The 21,949-nt window shown below is 35.3% G+C and overlaps 1 protein-coding gene across 1 annotated transcript in view; it reads right to left on the minus strand.

Moving 5' to 3' along the window:
- The window catches only part of KCNH5 (potassium voltage-gated channel subfamily H member 5), a 280,910-nt gene that overhangs the window by 116,900 nt on the left and 142,061 nt on the right, over positions 1-21,949 (minus strand). The window contains exon 8 of the mRNA XM_019733674.3: positions 3,686-3,885. Coding sequence (XP_019589233.1) covers positions 3,686-3,885 — 200 coding nt within the window. The remainder of the gene's footprint in view (positions 1-3,685; positions 3,886-21,949) is intronic.

Genomic DNA, 21,949 nt, shown 5'->3' on the forward strand with positions numbered 1-21,949 from the left:
AGATAGATAGATAGATAGATAGAAAGAAAGCAAGCTTTATTATGAAAGCCATATAAGCTCACTGGCCACTACGCTGAGAGTACACTATAAGGGGACAAAGGTGGAAGCACAGACAAGTTATTTGGCTATACAATAACCCAGATAGGACATGATGGTGACTTGGACCAGGTGATAGCAATGAAGGTGGTAAGAACTGGAAGTAGAACCAACAAGATCAGTGGAGGTTTTAATGGGGGTGGGGGTTGTCTTAAGCATCTGAGGGATGGAGTTTCCATTAACTGCATTAGGGAAGAATGTCAGCAGAGCAGATTTATGGGAGATAATTACGAGTTCAGTCCTGGCCCATTTCTTTGGACGTTAGTAGGCAGTTGGATAGCAGAGTCTGTAGTTCAGGGAACAGGTACAAAATGAGTATGTATATTTGGGTGGTGTTATCATGTATTTTTAAAGTCATTGGATTATATGATATCATTGAAGGAGAGACTATAGACAGAAAAAGGAAGAGACACAGACTGAGCTCTAGAATATCCCAAATTTTAGAACATTATCTAGGTCAAACTGCTTTCAAGAAATGCCCTGCCAAATTAACATATAGACTAGAATTATGCAATAGTGTAAGTCACTGCAACCTTGCTAAGATCGGGTATTATATTTGTCCATTTAACATGTTAAAAATGATCTCTTGCTATTTCAATTTATTACAAGTGAAAATAAGATTTTCTTGTATGTTTATTAATAACTTGTATTTTATCTTGTGTAAATTAACTCATGTACTCAGTTTATTTTTCTCCCCAGGTATTCTAATTTTCATTGATTTATAAAAATCATTTTACGTATTAAGATAATTAACCTTTCACTTTTGATATTGATTGCAAATATTTGATCTCATTTTCATAGTTTTGGTATGTGAAGTTTTATACTTTCTAGCAAAATCTATTACTTTGTTATGTATTCCATTGCTGTAATAGTACAAAGATAAATTCAATATATTTATATATTTTCTTCTAATATTTTATGGTTTCTTATGGTAACATTTAACGCTTAGTCCTTCTGATATTCATGTTAGGCTTTTTCTTAGATTGTTTTAGCTCATTTTATAATTATATTAAATAATATACCAATTCCATCTTTGCAATGTGTCATTTAACTTATATTTAGTTCTTATCCATAGTAAAGTCTAGTTCTGAGATATCTATTCTCTCTCTTTGCTTTGGCTACTAATTCTTGTCTATACTTCAATACTTTGTGATAGTATTTCAAAGTTATATATTATACAAACTATTTATTTGTCAAATAACTGAATGCCTAATAGGCATATGGGTCTTCCACTTTGGTTGTTAGGTTTATTACTAAACCAGAGAGTTGGATGCCAATTTTTTGTTTTCTTTTTGTTCAGTATAGCATATGGTGTGTAGTCTAAGAATGCATTTTTAAATTTAACCATATTGACTATGCAATTAGTGGGAATCTTCTATAATCCCTTCCTAGTCTGAGACTCTGGCATGTGTCTCTTTACTCATAGTGCTGTTACCACTAGTTCTTATGTACCTGGGTGGGGATTTTCTTATTCAGCTGAGAGGAATCAATACAGGCATAGAGAGTTTGCCACATTAAATTAAACTTCAGATATATTTTATACACACACAACCAAACTTCATACTTGCCAGTTATTTAAATCTGCTTTCTCCTATTAGTCAAAAACTACTCAAAGCATTCCCCCATTCATTTAGGAGGGACATCCATGATTTTTTCTTATCCAAAAGCTAATTCATTTTAATATTTTTACATATTTTAAAATCTTTTCATTTAAATTAAATTTTTATTCTACCCTTAATATTAGCCTCTCCATCTTTTTTCCTATTACTCCATTTTTCCATGGATACTCTACTAATCAGATAATTAGTAGATACTCTACTAATCATTTCTGTGACCACAAACGATAAGAAGCAAGCCAAAAAAAAAAAAAAAAAAAAAAGTGGTAAATAATAGGAATCCAGAAATAGTTCCCCACTGCATGGCATACACACTTTCCGGCACACCCCATGCCAGCATATTATATCCTAACTACAACATGAAGCAGGCAGTTAAGCAGGTCCTTGGGGTTATGGGGGCAGCATTGGCTATGGGTTGGGCTCTTTTCTAATATAAAAGGCCATTGTTTCATCATTTTACTGAAGTTTTCTGTCAGCTACCAAGTGACTCCACTGCATTTTCTGGAACAAAAAACTTCTGCCTGAGATGGTGATGGACAAGGTATTGGTTGGTGCAAAAGTAATTGCGGTTGAAAAGGTTAAAAACAATTACAAAACTGCAATCACGTTTGCACCAACCTAATAGATGGTTACCTCTTAATCTCAGTTTACTGAATGTGGACCTCAAAGGACATCTTGAATTTGACATCTTAAACACTGACTCTCACCCCTGAGGAAGATTCTGTTCCTTCTTTGATATCCTCCCTACTAACCATATATTGGCTCAGTTATACATCAATTAATTTCCACAGAAATGGAATGTGTCCTTTTCCCTCTGTGGTTACACATTCCACTTTAAGTGGCCACTTAACTAGAAAATTTATACTGTATCTTGTAAAACATTGAAAGAGGAGCACATCTCACCCCTTTCACAATTCTTCCACATAATTACCCTTGAGTAGCTCACCTGCACTCCCTCTGAAGGCTTCTCTCCCTCAATTCGCACATTCCATGTTCATTCCCCACATGTCTCCCCAAACATCTTCTCCTAATAACACCTCCTCTGGCTTAACAAACTACCTACTTGTCACTTCATGAAATTCCCCTAATTAAACATCTACTTTGCTAGTTTGCTCTTTCCCTTTGTCATTGAAAAGTGCTTGTTGAGCAGGTCTCATAGAAAAACTACAAGTCAACCTCATATGATTAAGAGAACAAATCAAATTTGTGGGAAATGGCAGGAAGGTAATGTGCTGTCAGATTACCATATGTCAAAATTCAGTACCTAAAAATAATGCCCACTGGTGCTTACAAAGGAAAATAGATCACGATCAGTTTAAAACTCTTGGATGCAAGCCCTACTTATTCTCCTCTCTATTTGATGTGAATCAGCTGGGTGGAGGAAGTGAGAATTGTCTTTGAAATTTGGGCTCATTGATTGTGAGGAGGCCTTTGGTTCCTTGGTGGTCCCTAATATGAGATAGATGGGAAAAATTACAAGAAGCTCCATGAAAAGACAAGAAAGAAGTTAGAGATGTCAGATGAATGGGGAGGGTGGTATCCGTTTTGTAGATTTGTGTGGGAAAAACAAAGAAATTATAAGTTGCTTTCAAAACATGTGAGAAAAAGGAGAGATATTTAAGTAGAAGATAAAAATCTACCAGGAAAATGGCAGCACTGTTAAGAGGTTTAGAGGAATGCAGCAAATTACTCTGACTGGTAATGAGAGTCTTTTATGGAAATGAAGTAATCAGTTGTTTTCAGGAACCACAATTTCTAAATTGAGTGTGATGACTAGTACTAATTGATGATTAATGGTTGAGTGCCGTGCACCTTCTAAGCACTCAATAATATTATTGATTGATATGTCACTTATGACTTACAGAGTAATATTTATGAAGCAATTATACAAGCAATATGTGAGTGAAAACTACAGGCATCTGAAGATCTCACTGAAATAGAAAATAAATAACAACAACAATAATAACCCATACCTTCTCTGTGTCGATGCCTTTTGACATGGACCATGTTGAGACAATATAATCCATGACCCGTTCACTAAGGCCTTTGGGGACCTGATAGAGTTTCAGAAAGTCCCGTACATTATTCAGCATCTCATGGTATCGGTTGGTATTGGCATACATTTGCTGGAAAATTGTGGTAACATTTCCAAAAATAGTTGCATAAAGAAGAGCTGAAAGAGAAGAAATGATGAAAATAAAACAAATATCCCAAGTGAAAAAAATAATGTGAATATTGGCTCAATCAATGAATAATTTGACAGAGATGTCTTTATAAACTTTGAGGGTTAATGCATGTGAACCCAGGAGAAGAGTGCCTGGAATCTGGTATTCACTCAGTAAACATTACCTTCAATATGATAAACATGATTTTATGAGCGTGCACCACTCTAGTCAATGTGGCACAATATGAGAGTGACTAATAGATCCCATGAAGAATTAAACGATCTGAAGTTATAATTTGCCTAAGAAGTCCTAGCCTCATGACTAAAGTTGTCCTCCAGCCTTGTCCTCCTGAATGAAGCCCAATCAATTTGAACTTTTCAGGGACTGATGATCCAGTTTAGAAATGTATGCTCTTTTTCACTGCTTGCTCCTTCCAGCTTTTGGAATAACTCCCTACTTATAAATATTTTTGACGGAACATAAGAAATACAGGGATAGAAGACAAATTAAAATGTTCCATTTTTAGAAGGTTCTGAAGAGAAACTGGGCTGCAATTAACAGCTGAAATAAAACTTTGGGAGTGACTGAAAATTCAAGTTACTTAACTCATGTCAGTATACCAGTGTTGTAAGTTTTTTGATTCCATCATTTTAATTAAGAGTAAAGGCAGCCTGCAGACCACTGCTATTTATCTATAGGAGCCTGCGAATGGGATAGAGTTTCTTAATGCCCCTGACTCTGACCCCCTCCCTCAGCCCCAAATTACCAACACGTCTCTCTCCACATCTGGTCAGGCTACTAATGTTTAACTGATCTTGTAAAAACTTTGAAAGGCAGTGAGTTCAGCCCAAACTGAACACCTCCCCAATTGCACACCACCCCTACTCTATCCTGTCCCTTTGGTTTCATTTCCTCATTAACACTAAGCTCTTTTGAAAAGGGATAGTACTTTATTTACCTTAACATTCAGTAAACGCAATGTTTAGTCACCATGCACGTTCTATAAGCATTTCACAAGTAAGTAGAAAATCAGAAAATTATCACTTCCATTCTACAGCCTCCAAGCATTTGAAAAATGACTCCTCTGAACAAAGTATGGGCTGTTTCATTTTCCCATTTCGTCAACCAAAATCCCATTTGCTGAAAGTGGTATAAAAATCAAGCTAGTGAAGCATCTTAAGATCCTTAACATATTTTCAGAAAATCATTTGTTGTTTCTATGAACAACTAATTGTTCTCTGAGTTCAACGAATTATAATTTCACAACAAGAAGCTATAATTTTATAAGCATTTAGTCAGTTTTTTGCAGTTACTTAAGCATTTTGATGCCAGCAGAGACAATTTACAAGATAGATGATATTTTGTTAAAACTATCCAAGAAAAATATAGTGCTGACATTTCTTAATTGGGTCTTTAAGTCTTTGAATATTTATATTTAAAAACAAATATAAAATAAAAAATAGAGGTAACCACAGACTTAACATCTCCATTCCACCATTGTGGTATTAAGAAAGACGAACACAGAAATAATGTGAACACATTAATGATAGAAGAATCAAGTAACAAATACGGAATTTTACTTTTTCAGAAAAGAAAAATAAGGAGAATTTATGTTTAAAAATAATCAGCATTTTAGGTATTAATGAAATAATGCTATAATCATGATTTTTAAGACCCAGCTATTGTAAGTTGTCAATAACTATCTCAGGATGACCCATTATTTTGATATATTTAACTTGTCTCCTCCATAAGATGCTTGCAATATTCTGTATTTGCCAAACTGACTTATTGCTGCTTTTTAGTGTAACAAATTACCACACATTTCATCTTTTTGGATACATTAAATATGTGCACATTATGCTCAAATGAAAAGTTTAAGCACTAAAATATGAAGAAAATTGTCAATATATTAAAAGTTTTCAGCATTCATAAATGAAGAATGTAATCAACATCTCAATAAGTTTGGCATATTTACAAAGATATCCACTTCTGACTCCCATTTTCATGTGAGTATGGTGTCCTACACTGGAGAGGACTAAACAAGGTCATGATTTAGGGAAAGAGATTCAATTATATGTATATACACATTTTTTAATTTTTTTGACTTTAAAATAAGTTGGAAAAAAAAGTGCAGAAAATTCATATGTAGCCACATGCAGCAGCATCTCTCAATGATGACACACCTCTACCCTGAATTACAAACACATGCATCTTCTTGGATGCCTAATAGCTATTCAAGTCAACTATGTCCAAAAAAAAGAACTCTTAATTCACAACATAGTCTTTCCAACAGCCAAGTGCACTTTTGCATTTCAGTAAATTGCAAAGCCACACCCCGTTGCTCAGACCAAAAACCACAAAGTCATTTTTCAATTCACTCTTTGATTCATCTCCTATATTTAATCCATCAACAATTCCTTTAAAGGCTCTACCTTTAAAATATAGCCTCAGTTCAAACACATCACACTACCTCTACCAGCATCCTTGCAGAGTCTTCACTACTAGTATGTGCTTTTCCACTTACTAGCTTTGTGTCTTTGGGCCTGTTACTAAACTGCTCTAGACTACTACCTCCTCACCTACAACTTTAAAATTACACTAGAATCTTTACAAAGGGGTTGTGTTAAATGAGTTAACTCATATAAAACAGGTTAAAAAACAGTCCGGTAGGGAGTAAGCTTCCATGAAATGTTATGCATCATCATCATCATCATGGAAATAGCTTCCAAACAATTAATTTTTCATGCATACACATACGAACCTTGGCCCTCTTCCACTTAAAACCCTTTCCATCACACAGAGACTTAAATCCAACCTAGTCATGTTCCAAGGACACAGATCATCACAGCACTGCCTGCTGCACTCATTATAATTTCGACCAGTCATCCCTTCACTCCTCTGTTCTATCGATCTATGATTGTATGTGCAGCAAATGCTTGACAATGTCAGCTTAAGCCATGTATGTGGCTGAGACAATTAAGAAGTAAATTTTTCAGACCCATTCAAGACCCCCCCAACTGATACCACATGGCCTAGAAAGAAGTCACGCCATCCTAGCCCTGCATAAACTGCAGATTCATGAGTAAAATAAATGGCTGTTCTTGTTTTAAGTCACTGAGTTTGATTAGTTATGCAACTGTAATAAACTCTAATGAAGACAGATTGATTCTCAGTTGGGTAGGGAACCTGGGGGAGGGTAGTGAGCTCCTGATCGTGCACATCAGAGCCCAACAGTATACTTTGAAAAATACTTTTCTAAATATTTAATATATTTTATATTTTAAAACTCAAAAACACACCTATTATTTTTATAATTTAAACATTCAATTCATGAATGCTTTCAAAAAGAGACATAGATTGAGTAATGCTATAACACAAATCACAGATTTCATTATCATTCAAGCACTGTTGTATTCAATAGGCATTTACTGAGTATCTATTATAAGTCAGCCACTCCAGTAGCCACTATTGATACAATGATAAAAAAACAGACATAATCCCTGCTCTCAAGCAGTATACACTATTTCCTACTGAAAACTCTTAGTTTTTCATTCTCCCAAATTGCATTCTTTGAAGGAAGGCTAACGATCTTTTCCTTTTCACAGTTTATAAAAATCCACAAACTTATAGACATTCCAAGTACACAAACTATAGTTTATTTATCATAGTCAAACAATTCGCGGAGTCAAACAAAAATCTATGCTCAGCTAATTAATTGTAAATCAGCCTCCACCTCTATGAATTGCTCATGATAACAGATAAGATGATAATATCCAGGTCTCTGAAGAAATTATGTTCACCAGTCACTTCATTTTGTTTGCTCCTTAGATCAAGCTGCATTAATAATTTGCATTTTTTAGACTTTTCGTGCCTGTTCATGATGACATGTGACATTTACTTTTCATAATTATCTTTCTTTCATAAATCTTGGCAAGTAATCATTGCCCTAGACTGAGCAATTTAAAATATTAATATGATAATGCATTTCTGGTAACCTTTAAAGCCACACAGGTGGTTCAACCATCATTTCCCTTTTTATTGATATTCACTAAAGTCCACCTTTAATAATGATATTTAAAGAGTGGAAGGAAAATAGTCCATCTATCCGTGATCGTATGTGAAGCACACAGCCTCTTAAAATTTTTTAAATGACTCCAGTTGACTTTAGAACAAAGTGAAGAAGTGGATCTTCAGAAAAATCCAGTTTCAAAGCCTACTGTCCTTCCCACTCTCTCATAATGGCTTCTGGTTTCCCAGGATGCTCTTTTGTAATGACCTATATATGTAGGCAACCTCTAGGCATCCACTTTAAGCCAGACATTTGTTCTTTCCCAGACTTCACTTAATCTATGCCCCACTCCATCAAGTATCTGAACTACGTTAATTATCCTGTTAGAACTCATCTCATTAATTTCTTAAAGTATTAACTACTAAAAACTATTTAATATACTATCCTTCTCAGGGATATGGGGATTTTGAAAGGGGAATTCGGGTAATACAGGTTGACTGAATCATTAGAATTAACCATCAATAGTGAGATAAATTGGGACAAAGAAGGGACAATTTTCAGAACTTACCAAATTATAGTATAATATTGGATAGATTTCACCAGCTTACTGTTCATCCCAGGACTAACATAACAACTGACTCAATCAAAATAATCTTAATAATTAAATGGCAATGCTTTTTGATATCATTTCCTACATATCCTAAGGAGTCGATTTTTGGAAATTAATCATGAACCTATATTCATCAATTACTAATATAAGATCAAAGATGTTAGAAGGGGAGGGAGGAGGATGAATGGAAAGATGTAGGAAGACTATTCATTCAAAGAACTACAAGAAATTAAAGTATTAGTAAAAACAAATCAAAGGATCAAAATAGCTTTATCACCACTCTACCCTTCTATAATAGTTACTCTAATTTTTATACTAAGTAAATTAATTTTCTTTATTCCCTATAATACAGTACAATTCATTTGACTTCTAATAAAATTAGTACACTCACATTGCTTGTATATCTATAGAAGTTTTTGCAGCGTTGATAAAGATGAACAGGGCAATACAGCACAATGCCTCTAAAGTAAGAGGAAGAATAATTATAGATGCTCGACGAATACTGACCTCATCATTTCAGACTCATTTATTATGAGTCGAACAAAAGCTCCCAAAATATACTGTCAGGGAACCAGAGACAACCAAAGATTAAAATTGCATGTTTCTGTAGAGGTCCCCATCAGCTGCTACAAAGGCTATTGCAGTCACTTAAAAAATACTTTGGAGGGAGCTGTCTTAGCTACTGAACACAATCTCAAGTGAGAAGCACTCCTAGATATGCCAAACTTAGGACACTGGTCACTCTTTTCTCAGGTTTCTCAGAATTCTAAAACCAGCTTAGAGAGAGGCAAGGAAGGTGAAATATGAAGCGGTTGGGAAATAAAAAGGCCCACAGACAGAGATTGCTAGTGATGCACAGTCACTCACAGATGACAGAAGGAAAAGGAGATTCTTTCCTTTTGGCATTATTTTTGAAAATCATAATTACAAAGAATAACTAAAACTTTAGGTAAATACAAATGACTACAGAAAAATAAGGTATGAGTATGTTTTTATCAGGTGATACAAAGATGGGAAAGAGTCAGCGCAAACACAAGGAGCAGAATGCCAACTTGGTTGCCCCTAAATCTTTGTTCATGCAGTTCCCTGGTAGTGAATCTCAAAATATGACCACAAATCATTCCTGTCTTGCACACAAAGAGATGTGAATGAAACTTTGCAATGAAACTTTATTGCTTCTTCCACCAAAATCTATTTCCTTTCATCTGCGCCGGCTTTGTGACTTCATTTTTTTCAATGGAATGTGGCAGAAATTATATTATGCAACTACCCAAGCTAGACCATAAGGGAGCTTGCATGTTTGGCTTTTGCTCTCTTGAAATGCTCCCTTGAGATCACTATTCCTGAAGAACCCTGGGTTATACTGAGGGACATCAAGCCAGCAAGGATAGAGAGGTCTAGTTATCCTTGGGGTCCCAGTGAAACCAAGCCCCCAGCTGAGGTGCCAACCAAATGTGGCTGCCTAAGGGAGACCAAGCAAGGGGAGAAGAACCAATTGCCCAGCCAACCAATAGGGTCAACCAATAGAGAAATAATAAATCATTGTTGTATTAAGTCACTACGTTTTGGAGTCATTTCTTACACAGCAATAGGTAACTGATACATCTCTCCCCCATGAAAGCCCTCCCTGTTCCTTCATCCTTCCTAAATCCCAGCCACTCTTCAGGGCTTGTTATTTCCTTCATAAAACTTTCTCTGATTATTCCAGCTCAAGAAATTTCTCTTATTTTTCTATAGAACCTAAGGTATACATCATTCCTTAAAACAGTAATTAGGTACCTTGCTATATATTTTTATTTGTTAACATATCTTTTTATATTCCTTTGTATTTGTTAACATATCTTGCTATAAATACAATAAAGCTTTTGAAAGTACCTTTTAAACTTTGTTAAATTTGTCTATGGACAGCATAACTCTAAATACATAATTTCTGAACACATTAATAAATAGAAGTTGAATTAAATTTAAAAGATTCTCTTGTGTAGCAAAGTAGATAACAAGTACATAAAAACCATCTTGGGTCAAATCTGACTGAGAGTATCATCAAAACATTCTGACTTGGCAACCGGAAGAGATGGAGGGGGGGAATTTTATTATAAGGAATATCACAAAGGCTATGGCTATAGTGAAAATTACCTGCTAATCCATTCCAAGAATATTAGAATCTGGGGACATTAATTGTTGAAACCTAGCAGTTGATGAAAAATATATAAATCAGATTATAAGATTGTAGAAAATGACTTCATCAGAAAATAGTCCAGAAGATATGCCTGGACCAAGTGTGGATCAAAAATGCATTTTTTGCCATTTGGCCAAATTATTTTATGTCTTGGAAGTTATACTATCCCATTATATAATCGATGCATAAATATGTTCACTGAAATATTGTTTATGAGAAAAAAGTAATGTGTTTAAAAATAAAGATTGTGAGACACAAATGATGGCACAACAATACAACTGACCATTATGATGATGATGGGGATTTCTGGGTATAGATCTGAAAAGATTAATGGCACATTTTTGTTAGAAAAAACATGTTACTTAATTCCACTCTTTGTAATGTTATATGTATTAATGTCGGGGTTGGGCAGGGGATGATTTTATGGGAATACACAGAAACATGACTAGAAGGTTGCTTACAAAATGTTAATAGTTGTTATATTTGGGCAATAAGATTTCTGGTGATTTTTATGTTCTTAAAACTTTTTTGCAATATTTGATATTTTGCAAAAAGCATGTACTATTTTTATAAAAAGAATAAGTTATTTGCATTTTTTAGAAACACAGAGCTATAAACCTTCATAGACAGTTACTATTTTATCCTCTTTGTAAATATAAGGAAACAAATTCAGATCAGAACTTCAGTCTCAACAACTAACTATACGACATTCATATCAGCTTTAAGATTGATATTGCAAATAATAATCACTCTATCTCATAGCAGACCTTTTCTAGTCAACGTTAGTTGTTTGCCGTCATTGGTCTCACCAAAAGTTTTCAAGTATGGACCGCAGACCTCAAAGAAGTAAGTACTCCCAGGGCCAAGAATTTAGACTATGTGAAAACAGAATGCACCCCTTAAATGATATGCATCAAGAGATGTTCTGGGCCCCTCACTAAACTGGGATATGCTTAGTTGGGTACAGAAGGAGAGCCCTTAAATCTGCTATGGTTGCCACATTACCAAAGCACCATTTAACACAGTAGTCAAACGTGACTTGTATTCATCTTTTGTTATCAGTATATATTATTACAATTTTAATACAGTTTTTTCCTTTTTTAAAAATGTGTATTCATTTTTTGGCACCCTCTCTCTCTATATATATTTAGTGATGTAATGAAATGTGTAATCACTAAATCTTAGAGGGCAAAATGCCCAAGGAATATGTGTAATATAAACCTAACATTTACAATCTCCCCATCACCACTCTCCAATTGTACGTTGTCTTTGCTGCATCATTGGCCTTCCACCACAATCTAGTTGAGATGCTTTGGAAAGGCTGGTTCCACCTTCAGCTGGACTCCTCCCTTCTATTTTCTCAAATATTGAGGTCAGCCTACTGAACTCAGGAACAAATAAATGCCTTTTATCAGCAATTTTTGAACCCTTTCTTTAAAGCACTGGGCAGTGCTAGAAATCTAGCTGCTTGTTACTATTTTCTCGCTTTCTTTCTAATCTGGATACTATACTAAACATCAAGTTTCCAAACCAGATAAGCAGCACTTTGGGTGGTGGGGTGTAGACTTCCATTTTGGAGCTCGGAAGGGAGATCAGATATTGTCAATTTCTTCCTGTAAGCATTTCCACAATCTACATAATCTGTACAACCTTTAAATGTTGGGAGAGGTTAAAAAAGTTACAACTTTTCAAGGAGAAACTCTAAATGTTTTATCAAGCAGACATTTTGATCAAGATCACCACTGCTTTTCTCAGGTCCACCGCTGGCTCCTCTCCCTAGGGGACCCCTTTATGAAATCAGTTACCGAGAGCTTTTCATTCTGCCTTCAGAATATCTCTTACACTCACAGCCTTCTTCCTATTAGCATCTCAGAATCTAGTCTTACAATCCTGTGGCTAGGTCACTGCAACAGCTTCCTTATCTCCAACCTCTTTTATAAAACAGTCTGCCTGTGGCCACCAGGCAAAAATTCCTAAAATACTAAACATTTGTGATTTTATTTTTCAAAAATGTTTAGTGTATACACATAGCCTGTAAGGTAAAGGTACTCTGAGAGAACTGCAGGATCTATACAATGCGAAAAAGTTTTCTATCTGTCAGACTCAGTACTTCGTATTTTTTCTATAAGTTAATTGATCACTTATCTACCTAGACTTTCAGCCATTGGAAGAAAAAAACTACAGCCTCAACTTCTTTTCCAACCAAGTCAGAGTTGTGCCTAGTGAATGAATTTTAAAAAGTTAACTTCTACTGGCTATAAATAAAGGGATGTGAGGCTTTTTCTGACTATGTGAGTGTAACAAAGCATTAGCATGACTGTCTCTCTCCAGCTGCGTGTGTGCTGCATGAGTGATCTTACTACCTATTAAAATTTCATGTAATGCATAGCAAACAGTTCATCAGGGGAAAACATGGTATCATCTTTGAATAAATTTGTTCTTTAAGCTCTTCAGGGCTAGGATCATTTATTTCCTTCATAATCCTGAAGAATAAGTAGAATGTTCTTCAACAAAGTGAGTTACAACAAAAGTTGCAGACTAGCATGAAAATTATAATAGCTGATCTAGATTCTGTCCCTTGTTTGGTGAAATGATAAAAGTAGTTTGTGTGAGCACAGAAGACTTTTTAAATTGTGTCAAAACTTCAAAACTTCTAAGATGGTATCTTAGCCATTTTATAATTACAATAGGACTTCTTTGCATTGGTCAATAGTCAGGGTATTTATTAACATGTAGAGCACACACCTATTAAGTGCCTACTGTGTATAAACACAATGCTAGGCACTATGGGACATACAGAGATGTGAAATTTCATGGACATATTTTTATTTTTTAACAGTACTTGAACCAATTTGGTAGTAAAATGCTATGAATTTTTTTTCATATTTAAACAATGCATCAGAAATCTGACAAAATATCAACACAAGAAGCCTGATCATTAAATAACAATACATTTGGCAAAATGCCCTGAAGGAGAAAGGACAAAACTAAACAGGTTGAGCGTACTTTCCTAAGAATTTTCTACATTAAAATCTCGAGTCAGCCTCATCATCACTGACTTAACATTGCCCTGAACAATTTTCATTTCTCTTTTCCTTTTAAACAGAGCTATCTCCTTCACTATTAGGACACACTTCTCCTCTGCTGGCTCTTATCTCCCCCCCCCCCCCTTACCTAAGTGCCTGTATAATGAATCCTTCAAACCAGCACTTGTTTGAGAATAAAAGAGAGCACTCTTAATAGTGATGCTGGAGCAACAGGAGTAAGGAGGGCTGTCCCAGGTAAACCAGGGGCACTGGGTCATTCCACCATTATTCCAATTCCTCTACCGATGGCCCCTCCCCTTCCACGAGAGACAAGCTCTGTGGGCTTCTGATGATTGTTTGCATCAGAGTTCACTCACTGTCCATTCATGGAATTTCAACTAACATCTGAACTCTGATGGTTTTCCTGTTTACGCACCCCACCATCTCATGTTGCTAGTGCCTACACAATCACTTTGTTTGGATGACTGCATCTCTCAAACTGCCTGATGTGATGCCTAAAAGGAAGCATGTCATTTCCTGTCTGTCTAGAATCTGACTCTTGCCCCAATTCCTTTTTACATTCATTTGAATGTGCATAAAGTCAAGGCTCTAGAAGCTGAAATCACTATTTTTAAAAACTTTTTATTTTATTTTATTTTTACTGGGACTAGATACAGGCTAATTTAGCTGACCCTGAGAATTTAAAATGAACAGTGCCTTTTGAAAATTATATGAGTGACATGAGACAGATATTTTCTAGGGAAGGCAAGATGAGCTGGTCAAGGTGTAAGGCATTTGATTTGATGGTACAATCCAAACTTTGCCAACTGTATGCTACTGAAACACTATAATTCTCTGCGATGGTAACAGATGTTTGTGTAAGAAAGTAGTTCCTGGATCAAATAAGTTGTGTTCTCTCTTATAAGGAGTCCCAATTCACATTAGCATATCACAATGCATATTAGTATATCAAAAGCTCTGAGAAGCCTTGCAGTACACACCATTTTTCATACTTGTTTGTTCTTGGAACCCTTTTTGCTCAATAAAGACCTACAGGCATTTTGCATATCTCCATGGAAAACCATTTCACAGTCACTGCAGCAGGCAGGAAGGTGGGGTACAGACCTTGGGGCATATGACTGTTACCATAACCTCTGGATGTTAATGCAGACAAGCAACTGAGAAATCCAATTTAGCAAAGCTAAAAACTGGTGGTGCTACATCAACCAGTGTCACAGACTGATGTAAGGAAGAAACTAGTGATGAAAGGTAATGACTCCCTAAAGAAAAAGCAAGAAGAGTGGGAGTGCAGGGTGGTGAGGCCAAACTTGAATTTGATCAAAAAATAATCTAGGCAGTGGCAGAGAGCGAGGTGAAGGACAGTACTCATGAGTTGGCAGGGCTCTTTGCTTTCTCTAGCCAAGGCTGGTTGGGTTTTTAGGCACAGACTCCCTGCATTCCCCTGCCACAATGCTCTGTGGGTCTTAAAGTGACAGTCCCTGATTGACCTTTAAGTCAGCGTTTGATGAATAAAGGGTAAAGTGCTGTTTGAAAAAGCTTATTTTTGTGGTTTTAGACAATTTGTACTGGAGTGGAAAAGAGACTGAAGATAGGACAATAAGCTACCAGATTGGTCGCCATCTCTGTGAAGAGGGAACTGATGAGTATCAGAAATTGAGCAGGGGCTAGCAGATAAACCAAAAGACATGAGAAAGAATCAGCAAGACAGAGTATCTGAATCCTAACACAGTTATATTCTTGCAGTCTGGGAGGGCCTTGGAAGGGTCAGCCATATCTTGGTACTCTGCATATTCAGTCTGTACTATCTTCCCTTATGTTGATCTGCACCTTTCCAAATGTTTTTTGTAAATAATTCAGCTGTATAACCTTAGCTTCTCTACGTAAAGTGTAAAATTATTGTGGACAAGATAACGTTATCCATGAATTGTGCATTTCCTAGGAGAACCCTGTGCATTGCTTGCAGCAATAAATTGATAGTAAGCATGCACCGTAAGCATGCATTTTATATCTGATAGGGCAAGTCACTGACTTCTTTTAAAGGTAATATCCCATCCTGTGTTTAAAGAGCATTGGCTCTTTTAATGAGTAATCACCAAGAGATTATCATGTATAAGACAATCACATTATTATCAAATTAGAGGCACAAACCCATGTGATGATATATGAAGACATGAAAAAAACCCATCATGTGGAAAGTTAAAGAGCAGAACATATTACTCCATTTATGATTCCTGAGAACTATGATTTGTAGAAACTTTGAGTATTCTGGTTACAGAAACTTTCTACCCTCAGCCTATTCATTAGAAGTTGGCTAAAAAGGAAAACCTGGTTCACTGCCTATGATGAATGGAGACAATACAAACCTGCTAGTTCAATCAACCGAAATGACATTGATTTAATATGCTTGAAAGGTTTTAATTCATGATTTGATAAAATTATCCTCATCTTTCTAATTTGCAAGACCATGTACCCCATGAAACAATGTATCCCCTGAAACACTACACGATATGTTCCTAAATTTCTTCTCTATCTCCCATATTACCAGGTTTCATTCTTTTCTAATAACACTTGGTATCAAATGTTCACCTTTTCAATAAATCACTACTGCCAAGGTCTGACGTGTACAGAATAAAGCCATACCAAGTTCATTCCACTGGGCACATCACTGTGGCAGAAATGTCAAGTATAATACGCATGTGATGAAAAAGATACTCAGGGTTCCTGTCAGGTAGTGCATAACCTGACAGTAGATGAAAACTGAATATTTACATGAAGAGCTTGGGTGACGGAGGCTGACAGCTGTCATTAACACTCTGAAGAAGAAGAAACATGCTGCCTACAATTTCCCAGCTTTCACCGTTGACAGGTGCTTTCATGTTCACATTAAACCCTTTTAACAAACACGGTTTGGTCATTACTCCCCACTATGAGTGAGAAATCTATCTCTCCCTCCATCCCTACTTCCTCTGTCCCGGTTTAGGCACGCAGCATCTCTCAGCCGAGTTATTGCAGCGGCCTCTTTACTGACATCCTTGCCAATGGCCACGTTCCAGCTGTAAGAATTGAGGAATATTAGGCTTTTGCTGGGGGACAAGAACATGAAAACTTGGTTGCTTAACTATACCCATTTTCACTTGTAGTTCGCAACTACAGGGTGAACATGGATCACACAGTCCCGTATGTGTTACCAACTGATAGGTCTAAAATGTGGCTCTTGCTAAGTGAAATGAATACCTTTTGTAATTGTTCTAGTCATTAGGCAAACTCATACAATTTATCTGAAAAAGAGAACTGTACACAAATCAGAGATACAAGTACGTACCAATATGTCATGCGTCTTTGGGCACTCAATAAAAATGAGTTGTCCAAATGGATAAATCACAGATATAACATTTGGGAGGTATGGCTGTTTAATAATCCAATGCTTTGAATTTCATTAACTAGTGTTTTAGGGCACTTAAGACATCAAACTCTTACTTATTTTTACTTTTCTAAGAAGATCCGGAATAGAAGAAAGTAAAAAAAAAGTCTGTATCCATTTATCATAAATGCCTCCTCAATATTTTTCCCCAAATGAAAGATTGGGGACAGGATATGGACGTAACTGAAAATGAGAGCACCCCTTAGGCTCTGCAAACCACAAGGAATGAATGTCACCAGCCTGCTGCTGACAAACACAAAGTGACTTCTGTATATGCACAGGTCTACTGATGGTTCATGCTTCAAGGGCTGATCTGGTTCTATCTTTCTATTCCTAATTATGAACCCAGGCTTCTACCATGACAGAGTGTTTTAGCGGGCTCAATGCCCAGTGACTCTTAAGCATTCAAGAGACTGGAGGCCTGAGAAACTCTGAAGCTAATGGTGAAAAAAAAAAAAAAAATTGTATTTAAAACCAACTAAAAAATCCTCCCACAGAAGAAAGAACTAAAGTTTGCCTCCTAGAACTTCATTCCTGAGGTGAGGTGTTTGCTAGAGACTTTGTGTGTTTATCACCACAAAAGACTGGAACTTCACAAGGAAGCTCATAATAAAAGCAACTGGTCCCCTTGTGTATAAATGTGATTCTTTCCTGTTAAATGGCTGGTAAGATTAACAGCATGGGATTTCTAGATCAGATGAATCTGGATTCAAGTCCCAAAAGCACCAGACACTAGTTTGTAGCCTTGGAAGTTACTTAATCTTTCTGAGTTTCTGTTTCCTCAGCTAATGTATGTATATATAAACAAAATAAACCTTGCCTCTATGGTTTTTGGGATAATTGAATGACATGATGCATACAAAATGGTTTGCACAGAAGTCACAACATACAAAGCACTCCAAAAAAGAAAGCTATAGATTTATAATAAGAAACAGTGAAGTTCTGTCAGCTCTCTGCACGTTGTTATATGGTGATAGGTCAATAATTTCAATGACTTAGGCAGAATGGATAAATTCCTGAATCATACAATTTATTGAACACCCACAAGAACAAATAGAAAAATTGAATAGCATGATGTCTATTAAAGACAAGAAATTTGAAATTAACAACCTTCCCATAAATAAAAATCTACACCCAGAAGGCTTTACTAGGGAATATCTCAAATATTTAAGGAAGAAATGATAGCAATCTTAAGCAAGTTTTTTCAAAAATTAGATAAAAAGGAAATATTTCCCAATTCTTTTAACCAAAGTGGCATTACCCTGATCCTAAAACTAGTCAAATATATTACAAGAATACTACAAAACCATGACTTTCACAATACATACATAATTAATACAAAAATTCTTAACAAATTATCAAGTGAAAATTCCAATATTTAAAGGAAAAACACTATGACCAAGTGTGATTTATCCTAGGAATGTAAGATTGGTTTAACATTTGAAAAATCAATCAATGTAATTCACCAGACTAAAACAAAAAAATCAAAGAATCATCTCAATAGATTCAAAGAAAGCACTTTATAATATTTAGCACCCACTAATAATAAAAAGTCTTCAAAGTAATAACAAAATAGCTTCAAAGTGATAACAGGAATCTAAAAAAAAAATAATACTAATAAACAACTATAGGTGATAGTATATTTAATAGGGAAAGACTTAAGACTTTCCCCTAAGATGGGAAGCAAAGCATACACATTCTCACCACTTCTATTATATATTCTGTTGAGATCTTAAACAGTGGAATAATGCTGGAAAAATTAATAAAAGACATAGCAAATAGAAAAGGAAAGTACAGCTGATTTGCAAATGACATGGTTGTACAAATACAAAATCCTAAATCTACCAAAAGCTATTAGAACAAAAAAGTAAATATGGTCATGTTTCAAGACACAAACAGAATAAACAAAAATCTAATTTGATTTCTATATATTACCAAAAATAAATGAAAAGTTGAATTAGAAAAATGATATTTAAAAAATTACCAAGAAATATTTAAAGATAAGTTTAACTAAATATGTGTAAGCCCTGAACAATAAAAACCACAAATCAAGCCATAAACTACACAGTACATAGTGACCTTTATCAAGTTAAAATGGTATTGCCATAAGGGTAAGATGTGTAGATCAGTAGAATAGAACAGAGTCCAGAAATAGAAACACAGTGTTTGGTTAACTGATATTTGCCCAGGTAATTAAATGGAGAAAAGATCGTAGACCAGAACAGATGGAGATGGAACAACATCTCCACATAAAACAAAATGAATCTTGATTCTTACCTCACATCATCTTTTTTTTTTTTTTTAATTAAAAATACATCATATACCTAAAAGTGAAACTGGAGCTAGAAATTTCCAAAACAAAACATAGGAGAAAATTTTCTCAACCTTAGGGTAAACAAATATTATCTCTAGAACACCAAAGCACTACATATTTTAAAAAACTCATAAGTTGGATTTCTCACAAATTAATATTATACCTTCTGCATGTCAAAGTATTATCATTAGAAAATAAAAATTCACACCATAGACTAGGAGAAAAATATTCACAATGCATAGAAATAATAAAGACCCGCCCAAATGTATAAAGGATATGTTTTAAACCAATAACTTACAATGGACAAAAAAATTCAAGACACTTTCTATTAATTTGCTAGAGTTGCCAAAACAAAGCACTGCAGACTGGGTGGCTTAAGCAACAGAAATTTATTTTCTCACAATTCTGGAAGCTACAAGTCCGGGATCAAGGTGTTGGCAGAGTTTGTTTCTTCTGAGGCCTTTCTCCTTGGCTTGTAGATGGTCGTCTTATTCCATGTCTTCCCATGGTCTTCCCTCTGTGCATGTCGACATCCAAATTTCCTATTCTTATAAGGACACCAGTCCTTGGATTAGTGCCTACCATAACGACCTCATTTTAATTTCATTTCATTTTTAAAGAACCTATCCTTAGAGAACCATGTGATTTCATTCATATGTGGCATATAAAACTGAAAGCAACAAAAGAACAAGACAAACAAATGAAGAAACAAAAACTCACAGACATAGACAATAGTTTAGTGGTTACCAGAGGGTAAGGGGGAGGGGGATGGTAGAAAAGGGTAAAAGGGATTAAATATATGGTGATGGGAGGAGAACTGACTCTGGGTGGTGAACACACAATGTGAGATATAGATAATGTATTACAGAATTGTACACCTGAAATCTATGTAACTTTATTAACAATTGTCACCCCAATAAACTTTAATTTAAAAAAAAGGCCTTATCTTCAAACAAAGTTACATTATGAGGTACTAAGGACTTCAACATATGAATTTAGGGGACACAATTCAGCCCATCATCCCTTCATTTAAAAATATATAAGAATGATTAATAATCATGCTCACTGATTTCAAGCTATATTGCAAAGCTATAGTAATTAAAACAGTATGGTACTAATATAAAAACAGACACATAGATTAATGGAACAGAATGGATACCCCAGAAGTAAACCCACAACATACGATCAATTAATTTATAACAAAGGAGTCAAGAATATGCAGTGAGGAAAGGACAGTCTCTTTAAAAATGGTGTTGGGAAAACCGGGCAGCCACATGCAAAAGAATGAAACTCAAACACTATCTTACACAATACACAAAAATTAACACTAACAGATTAAAAATTCGAATGTAAGACCTGAAACCAAAAAAATCTATACGAAATAAGCTTCTTGACAAAGATCTTGGCAATGATTTTCTTTCAATCAGACACCAAAAGCAAAAGAAACGAAAGCAAAAATAAATAACTGGTCCTACATCAAATTAAAAAGCTTCTGAACAGCAAAGGAACCCATCAACAAAATGAAAAGCCTACCTACTAAGTGGGAGAAAATGTTTGTAAATCATATATCTAATAAGGGACTAATATCCAAAATACATGAAGAACTCACACAACTCAATAGCAAGAATAAAATCAAACAATTACAAAATGGGCAGATCTGAATAGTTATTTTTCCAAGGAAAACACACAGACAGACAACAGGTACATTAAAAGATGTTCAACATCATTAATCACCAAGAAAATATAAATCAAAACCACAATGAGATATCACTCCACACCTGTTAGAATGGCTATTATCAAAAAGAAGAAATAACAAATGCTGGAGAGGATGTGGAGAAAAGGGAACCCTTGTACACTGTTGGTGGGAATGTAAATTGGTATATCCACTAGGGAAAACAGTATGAAGTTTCCTCAAAAAAATTAAAACTAAAATTGCCATATAATCCAGCAATTCTACTCCTGGGTATTTATCTGAAGAAAACAAAAACACTAACTCAAAAAGATATATGCACCCGATATTCACTGCAGCACTATTTACAATAGCTAAGATATGTAAACAACCTATCAATGGATAAATGGATAACGAAATTGTGATGTGGGTGTGTGTGCACACGCCTGAGTGATGGAATATTATTCAGCCATAAAAAAGAATGAAATCTTGCCATTTGCAACAACATGCATGGACCTCGAGGGCATTATCTAAGTGAAATAAGTCAAACAGAGAAAGACAAATACCACATGACCTCTCTTATATGTGGAATCTAAATAAACAAACAGACAAACAAACCAAGCTCATAGATACAGAAAACAGATTGGTGGTTGCCAGAGGTGGAGGGGGGGTGGGAGAATGGGTGAACTGCAAGGAAAATGAAAAGAATGATTAATAAGAATGCAAACAATTCCCAAAATCATTAATAATCAAGTTAATGCCAATTATTATCACAATGAGATGCTACTACACACCCACCAGAATGGCTAAAATTATAAAGACT

Source organism: Rhinolophus sinicus, chromosome 3 (assembly GCF_057876585.1).
Source record: "Rhinolophus sinicus isolate RSI-liver-muscle chromosome 3, RSI-T2T, whole genome shotgun sequence".
In the NCBI taxonomy this organism is placed as follows: Eukaryota; Metazoa; Chordata; class Mammalia; order Chiroptera; family Rhinolophidae; genus Rhinolophus; species Rhinolophus sinicus.